We start from the raw sequence: 16,912 nt of genomic DNA, 5'->3' as shown, positions 1-16,912 counted from the left end.
CTTGAGAAACAGAAAAGTCTGGAACCTAGACAGACATGACAACCGCTCTTCCTTCCCTCTCCTTCCGCGAGGCTATTGCCGATGCTCTTCACCGTGCCGTACTCGCATTTGATATAGCCGACTCAGCTCTTCTCAACTCTGCCCTTACGCCTGACGCTATTTTGGATCTCGATGGGTACACTATGAATGGCCTGGATAAGATTTATCGTCAGTGCTACGACAGGGTCTCGAAATTGGACACGACCCACTTTGTCAGCAATGGCCGGGTCGACGTCATAGAAGGGGCATCTGTGGCATCGATGACGGCTTCAGTGCTATCACAGCATTATCGACCCGGTACTGGGAAGGTACCTGGTGCAGCATATCTCATGGCTGGCTCCCTATACTCCCTAGATCTGGTGAGGGACGACACCGAGGGGTTGTGGAAGATCAAGCGCTGGAACATGAAGGTCATCTGGACGATGGGAGACGCTAGCGTGATGGAGTGAATGATCTAGTATGGTAGTATTTGCCTGTTTTTGTATTTCTCTCCGCAGAAGAAAGAAAAAACAACAAAATAGAAAACACAGAAACTTGAGCAACGTACTGGATGCAGGATGCACCATCTTGATAAAAGTTGTATCTCTTCATTTCTTCCCCTTTTGCTTTTCCCACTAGTACGCAAATGCTGATCACCTGTAAATATATCATAACGTCTATCTATAGATGGATGGATCTGGCTTAGGGAATTCAGATTTCTTAGGCTTTGTAGCTTGTGTGCCCTTTGTTATAGTAAGAAGATAGTGTTGGGCGTAAGCTACAAGCAACCACCAGCGTTGGGTCTTTGGCCAAGTGGCATAAGAAGCTCACACCAAGAGATAGTGTCCTGTTTAAATCCTAGCTTTCTATTCAGAGAGGATACCTATTATAAGCTTCTATTATTCACCTATCTATAAGGTACATCCTGCTGGTATAATTAACTAAGTAATAACACAGTTCGGGTAGCTCCAGCATCTAACAATCTTCTCCAACCCTGCCATATTAGGGAAAACTACTTTTTCATGCAGCGAATGACGTAGGTGAATTTATCAGTCGTTATCCTTCGATCTGCGCATACCGGACATGTTGTTGCGAGTCAAGGCGTGTCCAGGTATCCGACAACAATTTTGTAATACTAAGACAACTTGATAGGATATCTCTTCCTTAGTAAAGTCTCGTAGTGTAGAGGCGGTTAGCAAGGCGCATCTCTAGTTTAGAGATACCACTATTTCTTTAAATCAGACGGACGACAGTAACATCGGACATTTCAGAGACAAGGGAGAGCCCAGGGACAAACCCAAGTCCAATACCAAGATACAACAGGCCAGCCAACTCCACCAACGAGGCATGGTTTTGGGAAAACCGCTGATTAGGGCAATATCGCCTTACAGCGATCTAAGCCATGTCTTCGACCTGTATCAAATCGAGACGCCCGTTGGGTGTGAGATAATGCAGACCGTACGCTGTCATTAAGACCCAGGAACAATTAGCTCTATTGGCTTGCGGAATCTCTGTATCAGGTTCAGATACCTGGTACCCAATAGATAATCTCCGGTATCTCCACTATGGCGTTCGGTGTTCGGCTTCCGAGAGAGAAGTGCCTTGGAGGTAACATGGGGTATTGTTCGGGTTTTGGTTCGGGATATTCGGGTTATCCACGTCTCCTAATCCGACGGAGGAGTCGCGTCTGAGTGCCCACGCAGTGCAATAGTGACTGCATATCCTTTCGAGCAGCCGCCTTTTATTCATCTCTTTTGTCTTCCATACCGTCGAGACCATAACTACTACTCACAACCAAATGTCGTCCACCATGTTTCCCCACCCCCGACGAATCGTCACCGGGCATAGTCCACAAGGCGCAGCATCGTGGTGGGCGACGATGTGATTCCTTGTCTCCCAACAGCAATCAAGTGCAATTTTGCTGTGCTCTACGAGACCCATCAATTCCCCGCATCTAACGATGAATGGGTTGATCCAGCTCAAAACCGCACCACGGACCTGTCCAACAAGACGGGCACCGTGCTCCGAGTGGTCGATTTTCCAGCGAACACGGAAACCGTGAGTTGGGAACCCCCGGCTGGCGAAGTTTGGAACTGACGATGTCTCCGTTACAGATCTTCCATCGGACAGAATCTCTGGATTACGGGATTCTGCATAGCGGGGAGATTACCTGGTATGTCCATGCGATGCTCATCACGTTATACGATTTCTAAGCCAATTTCTCCATTGCAGTCACCTCGATGATGGAGTTCGGGTGGACATGAAGGCCGGCGATGTTTGCATTCAGCGAGGTACCATCCACGGATGGACAAACTACTCCGATAAGCCTGCAAGAATGTATTTTATACTCTCTGGTACGAGGTCTCAGGCACGACTCGCATCATGGGCTGAAGCTAACCCGAACATAACAGCAGCTCATCCGGTCACGATTGGAGAGAAGGTTCTTGGAGCCACGGGCTACTCGAAGAATGCAGTCTCCTCTGGTGGGAATGCCGACTAGAACTGGAGAAGGGTTTGATGTAATGAGTCCGACAAGACAGGCACCACTTTCTAGACACTTCCCCACTCACGATCGTATTTAAAGAACCTGTTTGCATTTAACTTGCTTTTGACTTACGACTCCTATGATCTGATGGTTCCATAATATTGTAGAGTCGAGCCCGTCGCCAGAAGTTGTGGACTTCAAGGGTAGATTGCGCTGATATGTGAAAATACAACAAAACCCGTACTCATGATGCTCCCTGCTGTAACAGACCTTCATGCCGCAGCAGCTCCAGAATACAATCCTCAATATGCCCGATTTGAGCCATGTCAGACCCGATCATCGGTTGGTTGAAACTGCCGTCCAAAAGAGAAGATCCGACAGCCTCCAGATGTAGAAACGGGTTGATCGTAATGGGTAACTCACAACCTGCACCACCGACCTCACTCGATATCTGAGCGATAAATCCAGCAAGATTCTCTTCCGCCGGCCCGGATTCTCGAGAGTTCGCATTGTCAAGTCCAAGGTCCCCAATGTCATCCGTACCCTGCGCGGTTGAGCCTTGATCGCTGATGATGATCGAATTGTGTGTTAAAATGGAAAGCCGCGCTCTTAGACTGGCCGGTTTGAATTCCCTGAGGCGTCGGGGGTCATGCTTTTCGGCTCACCAGCCAGTGGGAATGGGTCACTCGCGTGCACCTTGTACAGACCGCAGGCAAACCTTCCCTGTGGGCAATCCATCAGTTTCGCTAACATAAGAGCAGAAAGAACAAGGATGATCGTACCAAGACTCCCAGAAACGCCCAGTGGTTTCCAAGGATCTGTAGCGTCTTCAAACTGGCCAAAATGCTAGATACCGCGCGCTGCCTGACATTTGGCTGCGAGCACCATATGAAGGGAGTCAGGATAGCGCAAGCAGAGTAGGCAGCATAGCCGATGAAACTCGGCATTCTTCGACAGTCCCAATCTAGCTCCAAGGAGGCACGTAGAAGCGCCGACACAGAGTTGGCGTGTTCAAAAGCCGTTTGTGCAGATAATTGTTGCGCGTACGCAAAAACACCCTCACAAGGACTCCAGGAGAAGAGGGGGACTATGGACGAATGCAGGGAGCAGAGGCATTGATGATAAATCACATGCAACAAAAGTAATTTTGGTAATTCATGGGAGGGCACTGCCTCCATTCGCGTGCATTCCAAATGGAAACACGGGTCCAGTTTTGACCAGGCCTCGTGAATGCGCCCATCCAGGGTCTGCATCTCGGCCAAACGGCTTGCTAGGGAGAGTCCCGTTTGCTTGATGAGAAGAACGACGGATGACCACAGGGCCATGGCCCTTATCAGCTCGGCATAAATACTCTGCGTGCTCTCTACATCCTTTAACGTGATACTCGATTGAGGATTTCCCAGTTGAAACTCGGACTCGCTACACGGAAGTCTGATGTTCAGCATGCCCTCTGTAGGTATCTTCGGAAAGAGTGTGTCAGCCTGGAACGAGCATTGTAGGTAGCATGCCCAGAATCGTCGCCGTTGCATCTCGGAGTCTAGAGAACTCCCGTTGCTTTTCTCGTCAGGAGGAACGCCCAGGACCCAAGCGGTGTTTGACGCACAACCTAATTGCGAGTTAAATAAGCGTGTACATGCTTTGTATGTCATGAGACTGAATCATGCAATGAGACGTACCGGTAAGCATATTCGACCGTCGAAACTGGCCGTGGCTATACCAGAAGAGAGCTAGGTTGAGAAACACAACGACATTCTCAGATTTTGGGGACTCCACCTCGCGAAGAGCCATCCGACCCGCTGCCTCGGCCCATTCGCGATCAAAGTGACTGTCAAGCAGGACCGCCGCACCTTTCGAGTCCGTGTAGAACCTGGCGATAAATGGTTAGGGCCGAGGGCGATTTTCAGGATAAGGAAGCAGAGGTTGCATACCGGGAAGCCAAGGCGCATATACTCAGCAGCACATCAGTTCGGATCGTGTCCAGTTCGAGAGCTCGAGTCAGGGAAGGCCTGTACAATAGGAGGGACGCATTGTAGAGGTGAGTATAATATAGGTCTATCAAAATCGGGAGTAACGAGGCGGGGACTCCAAAGTACCGCTTTTCCGGTATGTGGAGACGCGAAAGAGAAGGCTCAGACAAGACAGGCGACGGGGAGGAATGCTGGATACCACGAGCAGTGAGCGAGCTTGTTGCTGTTGTTACTTCTGCTGCTGCCGTCGCTGCTGCAGTTGTTGTCCTCCTCGGCCGATAGATGCAAGGCCGGCCAAGTCGCCTGCATCTCTGGCAGGTGGGTTTCTGGCCACAGCATCGCAACTGAGCGATGCTTTGACATCAGATACTTCACGCCCATAAGGTGCGGTTTAGGACCACGGAGACTCACTTTCTGAATGCTACAGGCGTCACACGATCGTCTAGGCCTCCCAGACATCGGACAGAATCAAGAGACCAAGTGTCGCTGGCGGTGAGTTCGTTCGGGAAATGACGACGACAGATATTCGGGGAATGTACGCTCGGTAAATCACCTGATGTTCCGTCCAACGCCGGTCAAAGCGTGTATTTTATGTATACGATACACGGCCCGGGCTATATACTTCCAGGTACCGCTCCCCAGCTCCCGCCAGGATCAAGCGGTGGCCAGCAACGAAAAGACAGAGACCATGACTCCATTCACCATTGATAATCTCCCGTACGGCGTGATCTCCACCCATGACAACTCGAGCAAACGTTGTGCGGTCGCGTTCCAGCAGTTCGCCATAGATTTGGATCTACTCTACCGCCATGACTTCTTTGCATCCATCCCAGAACTAGATGTCAATGTCTTCGCCGAAGTGAGTCCCTTGAGATGAACTCTGCCCGAGATTTCAATCAGGGCATGGGGACTGACGCAGTCCAGGACAATTGGAACGTATTTGCTGTTTTACCATTAAGCACTCGAGCGACCGTCAGGGCCCGAATCCGATGTGGTATTTTGGATAAGACGATCAACAAGGCGTTGGTTCCACTGTCCAACGTGGAAAACCACCTACCAATGCATACACATAACTTCTCCGACTTCTACTGCTCTCTCGAGCATGCAAAGAACGTTCGTTTACCTCTGCTCCCTTCCTCCTGCGAGTGGCTAATACTTGCCAGTGCACAGAGGTCATGAAGATGAAGATGTCGTCCAACTGGTTCTCCATCCCGTCGGTGTACAATGGTCGCACCTCAAGCCTTGCGGTTTCAGGTACTCCCGTCACCCGGCCTTACGGTATGTATCCCGATCCTCAAACCGGGGTGGTCTCATTCCAACCCGAATCCAAGCTCGACTTCGAGTTAGAAATGGGGGTGTGGCTGTCGACCCCCGTGCCACGAGGGCAGCGACTGGACATCGCCAAGTCCAAGGAGCACATCTTTGGGTTCACACTCCTCAACGATTGGTCGTCCAGACAGATCCAGAAATTCGAAATGACGCCTCTAGGCTGCTTCCATTCCAAAGGCTCCTTGACGTCAGTGAGTCCCTGGATCGTGCCGATTGAGGCTCTGGAGCCGTTCAAGTGCGAGAAAATGGTGCAACAAGACCCTCTGCCAATGCCCCATCTGATGCCTCGGGACGATGCGGCGCTGACCTACGACATTGACCTATCCGTCACGTTGCTCCGTAAGTGATTCCAATGTTTCCGCTATCTTTTCGAGAGACCAGCAGGATAATGGTACTGTTTTCAGGAGATGAGAAGCCGTATAGACTTTGTGAGAGCAATCTCAATACGCTGTACTGGACGCCCATCCAACAGCTGGCGCACTTGGCATCGGCCGGGGAGGGATTATTAACAGGAGACGTCTTTGGAACCGGGACAATATCTTCTAGCGTAATGACAATTCGCTCTAGGCCCTTCCACTCTTGGATTTAGTATCCACTAACTTTGCAATACAGACCACGAACTCAGATGGTGAAAAGATAGGTCTTGGCTGCCTCGTCGAGCGGGGTCTTCCTCGGACGATGCTCAAGTCTGCGCCTTCAGACTTACATGAGACCTTTTTGCAGGATGGTGATGAGGTGATTATGGAAGGTTGGTGTCGGAACAAGAGGACCGGGGAGGTGGTGCTTGGGTTTGGTCAGTGCAGAGGCAAAGTCCTAAGTGCTATTCCGAGTTGTATTATATAGTGACAGCAACAATTTACAATCTGATATCGTGACGAACCCGTCTTAAGCATAGATTATCCACTCTGATCTAATATCCATTCAGAGCTCCGAACTCTATGAGGAGAAAACCATCCTTTGGGAGTTTAGACAGAGGATGCTACCTTACGTCAAGTGTACACAAACACTGAATTGATACCCTTGCAGGATAACCATCGGCTACCGGCATCGCCCCACATAACAAGAGCGGCGTTTGCGGGCGGAGATAGGGTTAAAGTAGGCAGGGGATCGAATGCCGAAATGCCGAACCCGAAGGCCTCTGCCGGTAAATCGTCTCATTCGCTGTTTGCTGCATTCTGCGGAACAGTGGACGGGCTCAGAACTACGCCAACCAGGGCATTGATTGCTCATTGACTTATATAGGTCGCCTTATACCCAAGTCGCACTCATGGAAGAAACAGAGCACCACAAACAGCTCGAGTGAATCAGTCCAACGACACCAGTTCAGAATGGCGGCTCAGGTGAACGATGCGTCGTCGGTTGATACGACGTCATATCCATACATCTTCGAGAAGAACGTGTCTGTTCCCTTAAAAAACCAGAGCTTCATCCGCTGCAATGTCTACCGGCCAAAAACGTCGGACCCGAGTGAAAAGCACCCGGTTCTTGCCACATATGGTCCCTATGGAAAGGACGTGCACTATCACTAGTAGGTTTCAGCGGCGGCACATCATGTTCAGTTTGGTAACCAAGTTTTGCAGCTTCAACGGTCCGAGTTATGCAGACCTTAACCCAGACCACAAGACGGAACACTCAGCTTGGGAGACGCCAACTCCGAGCTACTGGACCAAGCATGGCTATGTTGTCGTTAGGGCTGACGAGAGCGGCTCGGGTCAGTCTCCTGGTTTCCTCGACTGCCTCTCACCAACCACGATTGATAGCTTTTGTGAGCTGATCGAGTGGGCCTCCGAGCAAACCTGGAGTAACGGCAAAGTCGGTCTCTTGGGAATCAGCTATTTTGGTGCGACCCAATGGCAAGTCGCGGCTCGGAGACCCAAGGGTTTGGCTGCCATTGTGCCGTGGGAAGGCTTTTCCGACTTCTACCGCGATGCTACCCGACACGGTGGGATTCTCTGCAACGCAGGTATCGACGGAATCTTCAAGAGACAGATCGGTCCGAATCAGTATGGCCTCCCGGGACGAGCTGCACGAAATCGGGGCGATGACACTATTGAGGGGTCGTTGTCCGAGGCTGAATTGGCCATGAGTCGGGTTACCCTCGTTGACCGGGCGCGAGAGGCCCGGTTTCGAGATGGCGATCACTACGCGTCGGTAAACTTCAACCTTGAAGACGTTCAGGTACCGTTGCTTAGTGTTGCCAATTTGGGAGGGATCCTGCTCCACCTTCGCGGCAATGTGCAGGGCTACACCCATGCGGGATCGGATTTCAAGTATCTCCGTTTCATTGTTGGACGGCATGACCTTCCTTTCTATTATACTGAAGAAGTCGAGATTCAACGCAGCTTCTTGGACGCCTTTCTACTGGGCCAGGACCGTGTAGGTTGGTCGAGGAAGGGAGCTGTCCCACCGGTCGATTTGATTCTGCGAAAAGGAAACGTGGGGTACAATGATCCTCAATCTGAGAGCAAGTTCTTGAGGAGGAAGGAGAATGAATGGCCCATTGCCCGGACGCAGTATACGCCTCTGTTTCTCCATCGTGATGAAACTCTCTCTTGGACTAAACCGAGAACAGATCTGACGATGCCGCACAAGGTGGAGTATCATGCATTTGGAGACGGTGACAATTGCCGTCCCTCTGTGTCCTTTACCTCACCCCAATTTGAGTCGGAAACAGAGATCACCGGCCACATTGTGGTCCGGCTCAACGTTTCCATGAGCCGCGGTCGCTGGCAGTCGACCACGCCTTCCGACATGGATTTGTTCCTGTCTCTCCGTCACATCGCATCGTCTGGTGAGGAAGTATTCTACACGGGGACTACGGGAGAGCCAGCTCCTATTACGAAGGGCTCCCTGAGGGTGAGTTTGCGACGGACGAACCCTCAGCACCCTCGGCATCGCCCTTGGCTGCCTCATCGCGATTATCTCTCCACCGATGTCCTTCCAGTGATCCCCAATGAGGTCTACACCGTGGATGTGGAACTGTGGCCTACAAACGTTGTGGTGCAAAGAGATGAGCGCCTGGTCCTCGATATTGGCGCATCTGAACTGGCTGGCAGTGGTCTATTCCAGCATGATGACCCAAGTGACAGGTAAGCTATGACCGAAGAATTGTGTCAATTATAGCGGATGGATAACTAACACCCATTTAACAGGCCAGAAACCGTCTTTAAAGGGAACAATCATGTGCACTTCGGGGCCAATTACGATAACTGGATCAGCCTGCCCGTCATTCCCAACGGCATCTGATCCATACACCGCTGCATTCCCTTCGAGTTCCTCCCCACTACTACAAGGTTCTCACAAATGGGGAGATAGACTGCATGGTCAATCGTTCTTCTGGCATATATAACACGTGCATATACTTTACACTTAGTTCCATAGCTAAATCACTCAGTCAATTCAAGCTGCTTTGCCTCATCGGATTCACCAAGCAACACAACTTATAGCAGAATGGGTTTGCCTGCTGGAGAAAGAAGCCCCTAGCCTCAAGCTATTTGGGCATGGGTAGCTCGGGCTATATAGGGAGGGCTTTCATGACATGTAGTAATCTACGAACGACCAGGTACAGTCATACCAGGATTGCCGATTTTCTCTACCTGGAAGCCTGGGATATCATGAGACTTTTGGCTACCATGGGTATTATCGCCCCTCTGTGCAATCACATGCACGCTTGACTGTCTTACTCAACCATGGTGACATTGAATGTTGAACATGCCGAGTCATAGGATACAGTTGAAAAGACCTAGGAGAATTATAATGAAAGATATTATTGGACCCAATTTGAATATCTGAGGTAGACAACAATGCGCCAGTTCTATCGTACGTTCTTAGATAGTCAATTATAGCGTCATATTGTTCTTTATTCAAGTGTTGCTGTCCGGGCTTTCGAGTTGATTTACTCCCTATACCCTTGGTTTGCGCGCTGAAAAGTCGTTCCCGGCAATGTACTCATCGTAAGATCCCTCCCACCACTGCGCGATGAAGTCACGCTATGTGGCCTCAAGTCTTTTTGCTTTCCTGCCATACAGCTTCCGTCGTTCCGAGTCAAGATCTGGGTGCAGCTGCTGGTGCTCCGCGGTGCTCCGGGATGCTGATGCTGCTAACCTATATTAGGACAGCTCCCCCATCGCCCACACCTAAGCCAAGAGATATTCTGCAGTCGTTTCAGATTTTTTTTAGGATCAAAGGCTCATTCAGAATTGGGTGCGGAGATTACTGTGGCTTAAGTACGGCTGAGCGTACGGGAAGCCCTGTTCTCCACACCCTATGGTCGTATGTACTCGTTTTATGGCTGCAGAGGATTGTATAGGATAGTATATCGTTTGATCTTGGTATAATATACTTCGTGGCGATTACCGGGATCAGACTCTGGGTTTCTCTAGCCATAGGGCTTCCCACCCGTCAAGGAATGCTCGGTTATACATTTATCAAAAACACTCTCCTCGCCACATGAATAAGTAATAATATTCCACTGTGCCCACCACCTACGGTCATTAACATTCTACATCAACTGGTTGTAGTGGAGTAATTTCAAGGATCGATTTGCGAAAGGAGGTAATAGTTACCGCTCCAAGCGCATCCAACATTTGTGAATGATCCCAAGAACCCAATTATTGTCCTTGGCTACGGCATCCCATTTATTCTCTACAATTGCCTTTTGCTCTGAGCTGCGAAACTGGAACACAACATTTCTGTCACTTGGCTCACACAAAAGCCATGATTGGCGTTTATGGGTGACGATAGTATCCGCCACCGGGTCGATATCGAACGCCCAGAGGATACGGGACACGGACATAAATAGGATGTTTTGAGCTAATGATTGTCCAGGACATAAGCGTTTCCCAGCTCCGAATGCAAATGGCTGGGGAAGCTCTGGCGTTTCGATCCACCTCTGTGGCTTGAACATGAATGGGTCGGTATAGATATCCTCATCGTTGTTCAGCGCCCACTGATTCAAAATGATTGTTGAGCCGCGCGGAATAGTATATCCCATGTATTCGTCCTGCTGTGTGGCTGCGCGAGGGATACTCATCGGCCCTAGCGTCTTACAGCGCATCGTCTCCGTGATCAGAGCGTTGACATACGGCAATTTCTCCCTATTCTCGACTGTGGGCAGTCTTTGAGTCCCAACAACCGTATCTATCTCATTCTGTGCTGCTGCAAATGCGTCTGGCTGTTCAGTTGCTATGTCCACAAAATGCTTCAACATCATTGACGTGGCTTCGACTATTCCAAGCTCCAGCTCCGCCAGAAAATAGGCCACTTCATCGCGGGTAATATCGGGAGGCTGACAACCACAGATCTCTTTAGCAAGGTTCCACGACTCCTGGCGCAGTCCATAATCCAATTTCGCATGAAACGTTTGCAGCAGCGTAGAATGGAACCTTGTCCCCCGTTTCTTGGATTTCGCAAACTTCCCGAACATAGCCAGCAGCGGCACTAGACTTGGAAATACTTCTATAACAGCATCGCTGGTTAGAGCAAAGGACAACAGCTCCTCCTGAAAATCATTAAACCCGCGAAATACGTCGCCATCATCTTTAAATTCAACCGTGCCACCGTAGAGCAATGTTGAGGCAAAGCTATGCAAGAACTGGGTAAGAATGACTTGCGTGGGAGGGGGGTTACTCTCTAGCGCTCGGATCAGCCGTAGAGTTTCAACATCAAGTAGAATCTCCATCGCGCTAACTGCTTGTGAACTGAGCAGTGGCATCCTCAGTCGGCGAAGTGATTCCCATTTTGGGCCATATGGCATGAACACCCCGAGCATCCCCTTGGTCAGCCACTCGTTGAGCATGATAAGTTGTGGGCGGGATGAATATATCCGAGCTCTCCTCTCTAGCAAGTCCCCGACCATTTTATGGTTGGCGATCGAGATGATGGTTCTTTGTCCTAGCCTGAAACTGATTATTGGCCCATATTGCTTGTGCCACTTGTACCATTGCTCCCAAGGTGCACTATTGATGGAATGTTGATGAATATTTCCAATGAATGGTAGTGGGCGTGGTCCAGGAGGAAGTCTGTCATATCCTGTTCTCCTCTGCAGAAGGAAACCCAGAATAATAGCGAAAGGCAGAATAAGAATGAGGATCATGTTCTCGAATTTGAATATCAGCAAGAAAGTCGAGAAAGCACAGTTCACGCTGGCGGCATGAAGAAAAAGAATCAAATCAAAACGAAAAAAAGGTCCAAAATCAGGCGATGATAGATCTAACACTGTCTATTTCTTATCTATAGTAGACTAAGCACAGGATACACATAATGATTGCTGGAAAATAATACCGTAGACGTGGATTTAAACTTTATCAAAGACCTTCCTCGCAGATGCTGCAACTTATGGCGTTCGTCAGGCGACGAGGCAACCTGGAATCACGCATGAACGCTCAACTCATTACTTTCCAATCATCTTCTTTGGTGGAGGTCTGTGATTATCACTATCTCAAGTAGGTAAGTCTTTGCTATCGCGTCATTGGGCCTGCAATTTTTAGGTATGTTAGTTGCACGGCAGAGAAGGTCGCTTAATAGATTTAGGTTTGAGACAAACCGATTTCTATAAAGCTAAGTCTTTCCGGCGATGTACCGAAGGCCGTGTATAGCCTCGATCTTTGTAGATCATTTCCCTGTGATGCGATTGCCGCGTCCCACTTAGATCTATCCGGATAAATCCCTCACAGAGCAATGCTGCCACCTAGCAAGATATTAAAAATACTCTGTCCAATCCGCTCTACGGCCTTCGATATCCATATGTGCGGAGTTTCGTTGAGTTATCTGAACCTGCTAATGTTCATGGTAGCAGATACACGGCATAACCCTAATACCCTCACATCCGAAATAACATTCCACCTCTATCATACTCCGGTTACCCAGTTGCCCTATGTCGCTAACGCATATACGGATGGATGACCGTACCCCACTTCTGGAGGGCTTACGGGGTCAAACTCTGCGCATCCCTGATCTTGCGTCTCTGCTTTACCCGGACTGGACTGTGGAAAGACACTTGAATGAGTCTCAGATTCGCCAAGAAATACTTGAAGAATTCGGCCCACGGTTAGTGGTTATCGTCTCTTGGAGGAACAGAAAGCACAGAACGCTAAGAGCAGAAATCGAAACCGTAGATGGTACCGGGACAGTCGGAAACTGCAGATATTGAGAGACGGCGACTTTGTGCAACTCGCTGCCTATTTCTGGGCTGGGAGCAGTTTAGAACGGTTTCGAGCGGTGGCGCAGTTCGCAAATTGGGTAAGGGATACTACTGAGAGTAGAAGAAAGTTGCTAATCCACACTAACTCTCATAGTATTTTCCTTGGGATGATGGTGAATTCTCTATAAAACTCGCTGCTTGAGTATTGTGAATCAGCTATCTGATATAGGGTTTAGAAATTGACTGCGGGAAGCTGAGATTTGATCAAGAAAGAACTATCCAGTATGGAAGAGACACGGTAAGCTTTTTAAAATGGTGCTTAGAGCCAGAAAGCTATTATCCGAACCGTTTGCCACGCCCTGTTTTCTGTACCGAGCACCATACGGATTGCTTTGAGGAAATTGGAGTGGCCTTGCAAAGAGGGCAGTCGAAAGGTAGGCAACCACAGGCCTGTCGCTGTGAACGATGAACTGTAGCTAGGACTTGCTAATAAACTAAAAAAGAGGCTTTGCGCCGCTACGCGGACTCCATGTACCAGTACGTCGCTGCAGTCTGCGATGTACAAAAGCAACGTGAAGTCTGCATTCCAAGGTGGGAAGATTATGTAGAAGGCCGACTCGATACCATCGGAGTCTACCCCTGCCTCATGGCTATGGAGTAAGATAAATCTATGCAGACACATTGTTTAGCTAAGTTTCTCAATGTTAATTTCGCGTTAGATATGCATATGACCTATCAATCCCGTCTTGGGTCTATGAACATGAAGCCATGACGGTCATGTTCCGGGAGACTTCAATTTCAATATTTATGTTAGTTAACAATACAGTGAAACAGATCCTACCTTCGGTAAGAGTGCTGATGAAAATATTTTAGGATCAATGATATCTACTCGTTGAAAAAGGAAGTTGTATGTGTTTTGTGCTAACCGAGATCAAGGAGATACTAACCCTGTTTATAGGCAGTCAATCAATCTGACAGTGCTGTTCCCCTGAAGATGCATCACGATGGGCATATTAACGCGCAAATTGCCCTGGACGAAGTTATCGGTGATTTAACGAGGTCAAGAAAGAAGTTTGTCGCAGCAGAGCAACGGCTCCTCTGTACAAATCAATACAACGAGTCGAGTGACAATGCCAAAAAGGATATCCAGTATCTAATTCGGGGATGTAAGAACATGATGGTTGGCAATATAAAGTGGTCGTGAGTGTGCCCTATTCTCTCTGTCCATTTTTTTTTCATCCTTTTCTCTTCTCCAATAATGATCTCAATATGTGCAGGCTATCGATTCATCGGTACTTTCCAGAGAAAGTTCAGGACGAGTCGACAATCACTATCACATTGTAACTACAAGCATCCTAGAGATTTTACAACCAATACTATATATTGAGTATTGTTATTGCTTGGAGGTAAATCAAAAAGAACTTTTGCTAGAACTTCGTGGTTCAGTATCTAGCAGCCTGAGGCCGCTATCTTCAGCAGTACCATTGCCTTTCAGGCCTTTTCTGTTATGGGTTGGTAAGGTATTACTTTGCTATGGCTGCACAGTTAGGGTGCGTGAGAGTTGAGTTTGAGCCTCCACACCAATCGGTTCCCTCTGGCTCTACTGACCCGGTGCAACATATATATTGGTTTATACATGTTTCATGGTATTCCATACCTTGTACAGATTCACTTTGACTGGAATTTATCTTTTAGAGTTCAGGTATATATTCTGTTCATAAAGTAATGTTCCTGATATCCTAATTACATGTATAAGCTTCCTGGTGCGCAGGCCTGTCTGTTATGATACATATACTGATTATCTTCGTATAGATCTTCGATTCCAAATAGAGCCAATCATTAACCAAAAATTGATTCGAGTCGTTCCTCAACCATAATATCAATCCAATGGACAATGGAAACTTGCAATAGCATCCAAGGCATACCTGGCACTCCCTGCCCCGGCGCAATGTACCTTGCAGGTAAATCCACGGTCATCATACTTTTCCAGCAGGTGAACAAGCTCGTCTTTTTCCACTAGCAGCTTCTTATCATCCGGATTTCCATTTTCAAGCAAGTCGGCTTGCGAAAAGTGAGGAGGTATCGGTGCGCCATCAAGCCAGAATTTCACGAATCATGGATCCACATGCTTGCTGAGGTAAGACGCAGCGGCGTCAAATGTGGATGTGAGATTGTAATCCGTGTCTCCTCCTTTATACGCTGGAGCACAGACAATATGAGGAAATATCATCATATGCAAAGCATTCTTAGCTTCGAGTTACCTGAGAGCGTGGAGATACACGCTATTTGCCGAGACCTCCTGACATAAGGTTATGCCGTATGGATGAGAGATGTGGATTCCATATAATATGGCCTTTTTAGCATGATGTAAAGACGGGAGAGGAATGGTAACCCAGGCCTTTTCTGTTGCTGCTTCGACAAGTTCTCCAGTAGGTTCCATCGTCCCCTTGCGTCGGATGAAAGCGCCCGCGTGTGGATCAGTGGGGTTGTCAAGGTCGTAGCCTACCCTTTCCAAGCCTTTCGTGTTCAGTAGGATGCTATGACATGTAGTCTCGCGGATCAGGACAGGCCGATCAGGAAAGACCTCGTCAAGATACTTCCGGTCCGGCTGTCCTATGGTTTCTGTCAGTATATTCTTTCCCCTGAGGCTGTGGACCTCTCACCATCAGGGAATCTATCTGGTGCGTAAAAATTGGCAACCAACCAATCTCCAAACACATGGGCGTAGGAACAAAGACATTCCGCATTTTTGAGATTAGTGGCCAGTGTGTGATCGTTTGAGTCTGGCGAAATGGCAGCTTCGTTCAGTTTCTGCATTGCGGCCGCCAGTAAGTGGGTATGCGCATCGTGGATCCCAGGCATTACAAAGACGCCTCGAAGGTCGTAGGTGATAATCCCGTTTTCTCGAGCTATGCCACGGATTTCCTGAGTGTTGCCCACGGCAGTGAAGGTTCCGGCCAACTCATCGACAATGAAAGCTTCAGCCCAAGGCTGACGAGGGTTGACCGTGTAGACGTGGCCGTTCAGATAGGCGACAGAACTCATATTGCGATACGAATAAAACAATATAGTCATTGCTTTACTTACTCTACGTATAGTATCGCAATCATTATATATAAATACTGTCATCCATGTCATTGGTTTGGTGTTAAATCTGGAGCCGTATTTTGACACATTGATCTGGTTCGCCATACTCGAACCCGGGACTCCGCTGTGGACCCTGAATGACGGGCTAGTGATACGGGCCACTGACGTTGTACGTTGTATGTATTAGAACTTTTTGATGGGGTTCTCTTGCGGTCGGAGCCCCAATCAAGAGGCGATCCATGGAACTAGTAGCTCAGGGGGGCACTATACTAGATTCTGACAAGAAGTGCGATTCAATGCGATTCAATGGATAAAGAAACCAGCTTGGCTTCGGAGAGGTGTGAAGTTTCATTTCCCTGGTCTCAGATTGGATAAAAGCACCATGGATCCCGTACGGGAGAAATAGGGCTATGACATGCTCGTAAAATACGTTGACATTCTCTTGCACAATGAGGGCGGCCCTCCGATTCACCAGTATGACGCTGTCCTAGGATGTTATTGAAATACCTCCTATGTCTAATAGCTGACTGTTCTTTCCCCTCGTTGCTGGTGTAATTCTTGGCCGGGTCAACAAACAGAACTTCTCTTATCCCATGTACTTAGGAATACATTGGGTATATATATCAACCTTGACACTTCACAATTATATCCTTATAAAGAATTCATGGTTCCGGCCTCAAGGCGAAATATATCCTGGGCGACTGTGATTGGAGTAATATCAATAGTAAAGACCTACATTAAAGGATATCCCTACAATCACTGTCAAAGGTGAGCTTCTTTCTGACAGGTCCACAAAACATGCCTAGAAATCATCAACGATTCGGGCAGACCATGTTAAAAGGTTGCACATCCATGTAGTCCGGACTTAGCGCCTCTCCTTGGCTA

At 48.5% G+C, this 16,912-nt stretch overlaps 7 protein-coding genes across 7 annotated transcripts; 4 read left to right on the top strand and 3 right to left on the bottom strand.

Moving 5' to 3' along the window:
* Positions 1 to 35: 35 nt before the first annotated feature.
* On the top strand, positions 36 to 488 carry ANOM_008003 (nuclear transport factor 2 family protein; the record flags this gene model as incomplete). The annotated part of the gene is made up of 1 exon (XM_015553259.1): positions 36 to 488. The coding sequence occupies one exon, from the start codon at positions 36 to 38 to the stop codon at positions 486 to 488; it is 453 nt and encodes a 150-aa protein (XP_015404732.1).
* Positions 489 to 1,866: 1,378 nt separating this feature from the next.
* On the top strand, positions 1,867 to 2,518 carry ANOM_008002 (cupin domain-containing protein; the record flags this gene model as incomplete). Its single annotated transcript, XM_015553258.1, has 3 exons — positions 1,867 to 2,076; positions 2,133 to 2,191; positions 2,251 to 2,518. Coding segments are annotated over 3 exons (537 nt in total), but the record flags the coding sequence as incomplete, so codon positions are not given.
* A 229-nt stretch (positions 2,519 to 2,747) lies between these two features.
* ANOM_008001 (fungal specific transcription factor domain-containing protein) lies at positions 2,748 to 4,721 on the bottom strand (the record flags this gene model as incomplete). The annotated part of the gene is made up of 5 exons (XM_015553257.1): positions 2,748 to 3,109; positions 3,169 to 3,226; positions 3,286 to 4,139; positions 4,180 to 4,370; positions 4,432 to 4,721. Coding segments are annotated over 5 exons (1,674 nt in total), but the record flags the coding sequence as incomplete, so codon positions are not given.
* A 437-nt stretch (positions 4,722 to 5,158) lies between these two features.
* ANOM_008000 (uncharacterized protein) lies at positions 5,159 to 9,045 on the top strand (the record flags this gene model as incomplete). Its single annotated transcript, XM_015553256.1, has 8 exons — positions 5,159 to 5,329; positions 5,395 to 5,583; positions 5,634 to 6,138; positions 6,204 to 6,346; positions 6,412 to 6,547; positions 7,042 to 7,327; positions 7,380 to 8,888; positions 8,952 to 9,045. 8 exons carry the CDS (start codon positions 5,159 to 5,161, stop codon positions 9,043 to 9,045), a joined length of 3,033 nt encoding a protein of 1,010 aa, XP_015404735.1.
* A 1,315-nt stretch (positions 9,046 to 10,360) lies between these two features.
* On the bottom strand, positions 10,361 to 11,893 carry ANOM_007999 (uncharacterized protein; the record flags this gene model as incomplete). Its single annotated transcript, XM_015553255.1, has 1 exon — positions 10,361 to 11,893. One exon carries the CDS (start codon positions 11,891 to 11,893, stop codon positions 10,361 to 10,363), a length of 1,533 nt encoding a protein of 510 aa, XP_015404726.1.
* Positions 11,894 to 12,673: 780 nt separating this feature from the next.
* ANOM_007998 (terpene synthase family protein) lies at positions 12,674 to 14,144 on the top strand (the record flags this gene model as incomplete). Its single annotated transcript, XM_015553254.1, has 8 exons — positions 12,674 to 12,846; positions 12,915 to 13,038; positions 13,095 to 13,113; positions 13,177 to 13,374; positions 13,444 to 13,597; positions 13,660 to 13,749; positions 13,814 to 13,847; positions 13,899 to 14,144. 8 exons carry the CDS (start codon positions 12,674 to 12,676, stop codon positions 14,142 to 14,144), a joined length of 1,038 nt encoding a protein of 345 aa, XP_015404725.1.
* Positions 14,145 to 15,197: 1,053 nt separating this feature from the next.
* ANOM_007997 (uncharacterized protein) lies at positions 15,198 to 16,027 on the bottom strand (the record flags this gene model as incomplete). The annotated part of the gene is made up of 2 exons (XM_015553253.1): positions 15,604 to 16,027; positions 15,198 to 15,553 (listed from the first exon to the last, which is right to left on the bottom strand). The coding sequence occupies exons 1-2, from the start codon at positions 16,013 to 16,015 to the stop codon at positions 15,198 to 15,200; spliced, it is 768 nt and encodes a 255-aa protein (XP_015404727.1). The 5' UTR covers positions 16,016 to 16,027.
* Between the last annotated feature and the right edge of the window lie 885 nt (positions 16,028 to 16,912).

The sequence above is a fragment of the Aspergillus nomiae genome (genome assembly GCF_001204775.2).
Source record: "Aspergillus nomiae NRRL 13137 chromosome Unknown contig00245, whole genome shotgun sequence".
NCBI classification, from domain to species: Eukaryota; Fungi; Ascomycota; class Eurotiomycetes; order Eurotiales; family Aspergillaceae; genus Aspergillus; species Aspergillus nomiae.
This window is presented reverse-complemented; position numbering and strand designations above follow the sequence as displayed.